Genomic DNA, 6,863 nt, shown 5'->3' with positions numbered 1-6,863 from the left:
AGTGCGGTGAATCAGGGCCCTTCAAGTCTCCTTGAGCAGCAGGCGAGAGTCCAACAAAAAAAAAAAAATAGACTCCACTGGTCATAATGAAATAAAAATACAAAAAAACACAACGCACACTGAACTAAGATGTCCCGATAAGTCAGACAATTAGTCACGTGCGTCTGAAAACAAACCTGGCAACACGTTCTATGACAAATATATCTATAATGCATTAGAAAAAAAGACCTGTTACAATAATGTGTTATAATCTGCTTAAAGCACAGAACATTTATAGTCGTAAGCCCTAATAAGTATTCATAATGCTTCATAACAATAATCAGAATCATTATAAAGCATGTATAATGACTTATAAGGTGAAGTATTATAATATGTCATTATTACTTTTTTCTAATTTCTAATGTATTGTAATGCCCAATGTTGTAATACATTATAACATTTCTTATAATACATTATAATATTTTTTTACAATACATAATAATATTTTGTATTTTTTTTGTATTTTATAGTTACTCTAAGTGGTCTAAGTGGTTTGATTTAAGTAAAGGAAAAAAATATCATTAAACACTCAAAATGTAAAATTAATTCTCACTTTACATAAAGCAAACAATGGCCACTTTGATAATCATATTATAATAGATTACAACAGTGATAATAGGTGCTTATAACTATAATCTCATATATAAGCAGGTAATAACATGTTTATATTGCGTTATAGACATGGTCATGGAAAGTGTTGCCTCAAACTATTTTTTTTTTTTTTTTTTTTTTTTTTACAGGTCAGTACTAAGTCTGGAGTACAAAAATAGATTCCTCATGTTTTCATCTATGTACAGTTTTTTTTTTTTTTTTTTTACTTTGAGAAAAATAGAAAAACAACCTACATATTAAGATATAGTAATGCTCAGTATAAAAATGTCTTTAGAGTTGTTTTTTTTAGGGTGTGGGGGGTGAGAGCAGAGGAGTGTGCCGGCTGCTGGGTAATTCGGTCTGTCCCGTCAGTCTCTCTCTCCCTCTCTCTCTCTCTCTCTCTCTCCTCCATCTCCCGGCGTCCTTAGCGCTCCGCCGAGTAGCGCGTACGCTTAGTCCTTTGACTGAAGGGGTAGTGGACGAAGTCGAACGGGCGTTGGTGGCTGGTCTGTGCGGGCTGCTGCCCCTTTGGCAGCCGCTTCATGAAGTGGACCTCTCGCTGGTGCTGGCGCGTCCGCGAGCCCTTGCGCGGCCGCCCGCGCCGCGTGAACGCCATGTACCAGTTCTCGTAGCGGGCGTTGCGCAGCGCCGTGTAGTTGTTCTCCAGCACGATCTCCGTGAAGATGCAGTCGCGGCCGTGTCCGTTATTCTGAGCGGGAAAAACACACATGAAAGGCCCAGTTAGTGGGGAGATTTACAGATGGGGAAAAATATGGCATGTAGAAAAGGCTTCAATGTGCAGCACACACTCTCTCTCACACACACACACACACACACACACACACACACACACACACACACACACACTCTTACACAGCCCTCCCCCTTGTGCATGTGGCATATGCTACAGTCATTACAGATCAGAGAGAGGGGATGACAGTAAGCGATGACTCTTCTTCCCCCCTACAGCAAACATCCAGCGGCCCTTTGCGGGTCAGTAGCTGGATCCTCCAGCCGTAAAGCCTCAGTCGGCCACCCCACCCCAAAGTGTCACTTTCACCCCCCCCCGTTTGATCTCCTGTTGCATTTGTGGTTTAAATTTAACCAAGGTTGAACTCAATGACAATCGATGGATCCCAACACACACCTTTCCCCGGCCCACTGCATACGTTTAGTGAAGGGCCTCACGAGACCCCCATGTGCAGCTCGTGGGGGGGGGGTGGGAGGACGGGACGGACGAGATGCATGAATAAAACAGCTGGGGGAGTGGCTGAGGTTGAGCTCTGGTGGGTGAGTGGAAATTGTACAGTAAGGGTCAGCTGAAACAGCGTGGACTTGGACGCGGGGTTCCGGCCTACTGTAACAAGCCTCGTGTTAAAAATAGTCGCCCGAAAAAAGACACTCTATGTTCATTCTCTCTCTTCGACTCACTCACACACACACACACACACACACACACACACACACACACACACACACACACACACACACACACACACACACACACACACACAAACACCGTGGATGGGGCAGGCTGTGACTGGGCCGGTAGCTCGGGGCAGATGGTGTTCGAGGCAGGGTGCTGGGTGGGTGGAGGGGTTAGTGTATGTGTGTGTGTGTGTTGTGTGTGTTTGTGAGCGGGGTGGGGGCTGGCAGCTCTGTTTATTAGCCGTCACAGTGAGATAGCCTGAGCCTCAAACACACACACACCTACACACTCGCATGACAACAACGAATACACATCCGGGACTAAACTAAACTGGTTAGGCGATGGCCATTCATCATGTCATCATCTAGCACCTCATCTTTCTTAAAGGTCCGTTTTCTAACTCTGCAGATGAGTGGAGAAAATCAAGAACTTCGAAGGAGCTTTTGAGAGTGTCGGTTTTCCCGAGAGGATAAACCCGCACAGAGTATAAAAGATCCAAATGTTTTTGCGCGTCGCGGTTCAGCGCCCATCTCGTGTCCGTGAGAGCGCCCCCTTGTGGGAAATATAACAAAGGCTTAATGTCATCCAGACCGCCAGGTAAGCGTAACGCCCCACCATAAGGTAAATACCGTGAGTCACGTTGGCACCGTTGCCGTCGTGAGCACCGTTAGCTGCAAGCCGATGGCTCAGACACATGGAGACAATAGATGCGCTCTGATTTTTGCTTTTAGCTCCTTAAAAGTCATGAGTGTTAACAAAACCAATGCTCCCAGTGGATTTGAAGATATGCTCTGCAGGTTGGAATTATATATAAAGACTAAAACAAACTAGTTAGTGTGTCTTTCTATACTTTCTGACTTCCGGTCTGTCGCTCTCAGGTTGTTCTTTAGTTTGGGACTATTTTCAGCTGTGGACCAATACACTTTTGGTAAGAGGACGGAGCTATATATTTATATATCAGGGTTTGGCGCAGCTTGGTAACACTTAGTAAAAAAAGTGTCATAAACTCATGAACGCTGATGTAGCTTTGGATGATTATTTGAACGATTGTATGGGGGGAATCTTGTATTCATCCGCTGTGCAGGGATATATAGCAGCAAACAGTGAGAAAGTAGTCCCAGCTAGTTCAAAATGATGTCAATATGCTTTGTTTACTGCAAACCATTCAAGATTACTTTTTTGTTTTGCTTTTGAGCTTCTACAACATCTTTTTCACTTTTAAATTACATTTCTTTTTAATTTTCTCACAAAATATATTCTAAGATCATGGTATGGAGTATCATAGCTGATGACACACCAAAGACTAACGGATGATTTTGAATTCTCTGCTCTCGACAGTTTGCCTTTTCCTAAACAGTCCATGTTCAGTCCCACCAGACAAACTCGGCTTTTTGCTGCTTAAGATCATTTTCCTCCTCACCTTGCCGATGAGCTTCCCCCTCTTGTTCATGCAGATGTAGAAGCCCGTCTCCGCTCCCTTGATGCGCACTCGGCTCCCGAACGTGTCCGTCTCCACGATGAGTTTAGCTGAAGGATCAAACAAAAAGAAGATATTTATTAGCAACCCGGGTCCAGAACAGGACGGTCGGTAAAAAAAGGTCATCGTGACCTTTTCCCTGAAGTATTCTTTAAAGCATTAAAAACCTGAATAAATGGCTTAACGGCGCGCTCACTGGACATAAAAGCATGGACAAAAACACACACGGAAATGGTTGAGTGTGTTTCCAGGCACACACACACTCTCTCTGCTCACACACAAACACACACACATCAGAACCTGTGGGACCGTTCCTGGGGAATTTTTGTGCGAGCTGAAATTCTTTCAGAATGATAAAACCACGTGTCTCCCGATTCTTTGAAAGCTAAAGAGGAGCGACCCTGGCAGGCCCGTCGAGAATTCCTCTTCGAAATAAATCTGCGTTGACCTCACATATAAAGCTCCACGTTTATCTCTATATCCCAGAGACGCACTGAAGGACATGTGGACGGTTCACAGAGCAATGACTTTGTGGAGAGTTTTGTTTTTTAATGTTGCTTTTCTGCAAGAAATGATTCAACTTTCGCAGAATGACAGATGCAGGTATGTCACATTCTCGTTGATATTTCTCCAGAACATTAAGATAACTTTTCTAACCCATGTTGCCTCGTGAAAAATGATATCCATGGCATCGACCACAGGGGTCACTGGGGTCACCCACACACTGACTAACCACTACACATGTCCTGGAGTTACATCTGCGGTCAGACCCGGCAGCTTCAGACAGGTCAAAGACAGACGTGGGGGGCTTTTTACTTCTTTCCCACTCTGTCTCTCATTTCTTAAATAATTTGTCCAAGTTACCTGAACAAATGACCCGCGCTCTCCCTTTGAGGACACAAACCGTTGCACACAACTACAATGTGATTCCCCTGAACAGCAAACGCACTGTTATGAATAGATATTGTGCAAAAAAATAAATAAGGTGCAGGCCGGATCGACTGCAAAGCTCAGCGAGGCCCCGTTCAGTTCAGGCTGGACGGAGTGGAGTTTGATGTGGAGGGGTGGGTTGGGTGAAGTGGGGTGGAGGGAAAAAGGAGCTATGCAGGAAATGTTTGGAAGGTGGAGAAGTGAGATGACTTCTAATGGCTCTTCCAGACCGGGGTGGGATCTCAGGAGGATCCCCTCCACCAGCACTGTCTACAATCCGGTTTCTGCAAGCTCAGAGGATCAGGAAGACCACCTCAGTCAGTGAGCTGCCTGGTTTAAGGGTAAAGGCTTCACATAATGCTGACATGTCAGCATTTTGAAACAAGACGGAAATAGACTCAATTAACGGGAATGAATTTGAACCCCTTCTCTCCTTGCTTGTGCTGATTCACACTTCTTTATGGAAGACATACAAATAAAATATGTGACTAGGATTTAGAGTTATTTCACCTCATTTCTAAATCTTTGATATTTCTTTCAATGCTTTGGACCTTCTTCACTAGTTTAATGTCATTCTTAGAAAATTGGCCTCGAGCCAAGTCCGAATTTTTTTATTTTTTTTTAAATGCTGGGGAAATTTAAATCACAAAGTAAAAAAACGAAATGTAGAAGTAAAAAAAAATGAATACTGGTGACTTTTAAAGAAAAGTAGAATAATAATTCGATTTTAGAAAAAAATCAAAACGGAATTTTTTAAAACATGAAATAGAAATGAAGGCCAACGGAGATAAAAATGTGATGAGTTTGGAGATTGTTTGTTTAAAAAATTGCATGTAGCATTTAGTCAAACCCTAAACTTAAAACACCCGCGTGCTGAACGGACAAGTAAAGATGTAAAGTAGGTAAATGGACTTAAATAAAAAAATAAAATGAAAATAAATCCAGATTATTCACTGCATTATTCACTGAATTTCAAGAACAAATATAAAGAACAAAAAAAAAAAAAAAAAAGAAATGTAAATTATTTGAATCTACAAAAACATTAATAAAAAAAAAAAAAAAAAAAAAAAAGTGATCTTTTTTTTTTTTTTTACATTGAAAAAGATCTCGGCAGGTTACAGAGGAGGGTTCTTCGTGGTCTCTGAGTGGGCTTTTTCCTCTTACCGTGCACGTCGCCGTCGTCGGCCATGGCGTTGATCTTCTTGTTGGGCAGGACCTGCACATGCTTGCCGCTGGTCCGGCTGTACAGCTGGTAGACCCGGATCAACCTGCGGCTCACTCGGTCCGTCACTTTGCTCTGCTCGCTTACATGCTGCGTGAAATTAGGCGGGGACTGATTGGTTACCTGTCAGAAATTAAGACGTCACCACAGTCATCAGTACGTGTTCATTCTTTCTTTTATATTTTGTATTTTTTTTTTTACTGACATTAGAAATAACGCAACGACAGCTTGTTGTTGTTGACCCCCCCCCCCCCCCCAGAGTGACAAGTGTAACAAGCTCCAGGCGCGCCGCCGCTGCCAAATGAAATGAACGGCTTCCAAAAACAGACGCGCGGTGTGATTACAGGTTGCGCGCAACCGGGGAGAGAATGCGCGCCGCAGTGCGTGAGGGCCACTTTTAACTTCATACATCTGAATTTGGATCTCCCCTGTCTGTGATGGAATGACTCTCCTCAGACTGAAAACATCTACCCCCCCCCCCCCATCCCCAAGCCTTTCCCCACTGCCCTGCTTCTGTGCCCCTGGCCCATGCCAAGCAGGCCCCCAGGAGCCAGGAGCCACCAGGAGCCACCAGGAGCCATCTGATATCGTTGTTATCCCATAATGTAGCGATGAACCCCCCTCACCGTTTTTTTTTTTTTACGTTTATAGATTTACTCACACTATAATCCGCATTTTAACCCTCACAATTAAATAAAAAAAAAAATAAAGTAAAAGACAGTGACATACCTGAGCATAGTAGCAGAATGCAAACAAGTGTAGACACCTGCAAAGAAAGGAGAAGACACGTTAAGTCAGTTTGGGAGTTGCGGGAGCGGTGCGTAAAGAGGTGGAGGTGGAGGTGGAGGTGGAGGTGGAGGAGAAAGACACTCACAGGTAGCTGAGTCTGGACGCGATGGATCGCATGTTTGGATGGAGGTGGAGGAGAAAAAAAAAAAGCGTCTTCCAGTAAATTCTCACCAGGGGCTGCCGTGTCCGACACTCAAGTACAAAGATTTCACCGAAATCCACACAACTAAAAAAATTAAAAAAAAAAAAAAAAGAAAGTTCTGACAGAGAGAAGAAGGCTCATGCATGCGCCGCGGGCACAGTCCTCGGCAAATAATAAATGTCCATAACTGACTCCTCCGCGTCAAAAAGCAGTGCGTGTCGGATGGAGGCCGGTGTCTGTCAGA

At 43.7% G+C, this 6,863-nt stretch overlaps 1 protein-coding gene across 2 annotated transcripts; it reads right to left on the bottom strand.

Moving 5' to 3' along the window:
- Positions 1 to 1,054: 1,054 nt before the first annotated feature.
- fgf8a (fibroblast growth factor 8a) lies at positions 1,055 to 6,594 on the bottom strand. 2 transcript variants are annotated; one of them, XM_054600375.1, is made up of 5 exons: positions 6,563 to 6,594; positions 6,418 to 6,454; positions 5,631 to 5,811; positions 3,480 to 3,586; positions 1,055 to 1,339 (listed from the first exon to the last, which is right to left on the bottom strand). In XM_054600375.1, exons 1-5 carry the CDS (start codon positions 6,592 to 6,594, stop codon positions 1,055 to 1,057), a joined length of 642 nt encoding a protein of 213 aa, XP_054456350.1. The 2 variants fall into 2 exon arrangements, with proteins under 2 accessions (XP_054456350.1, XP_054456351.1); XM_054600376.1 differs by having other exon boundaries at positions 5,631 to 5,778.
- Positions 6,595 to 6,863: the final 269 nt, after the last annotated feature.

The sequence above is a fragment of the Anoplopoma fimbria genome, chromosome 6, assembly GCF_027596085.1.
Source record: "Anoplopoma fimbria isolate UVic2021 breed Golden Eagle Sablefish chromosome 6, Afim_UVic_2022, whole genome shotgun sequence".
Classification (NCBI taxonomy): Eukaryota; Metazoa; Chordata; class Actinopteri; order Perciformes; family Anoplopomatidae; genus Anoplopoma; species Anoplopoma fimbria.
This window is presented reverse-complemented; position numbering and strand designations above follow the sequence as displayed.

Excerpts from the sequence above, each read along its gene's own strand:
- fgf8a (XM_054600375.1), bottom strand. The coding sequence starts at position 6,594 with ATGCGATCCATCGCGTCCAGACTCAGCTACCT. Across the intron at positions 5,812-6,417 it reads CATTCTGCTACTATGCTCAG|GTAACCAATCAGTCCCCGCC; the intron begins GTATGTCACTGT and ends AATTTCTGACAG. Across the intron at positions 3,587-5,630 it reads CGACGACGGCGACGTGCACG|CTAAACTCATCGTGGAGACG; the intron begins GTAAGAGGAAAA and ends TTGATCCTTCAG.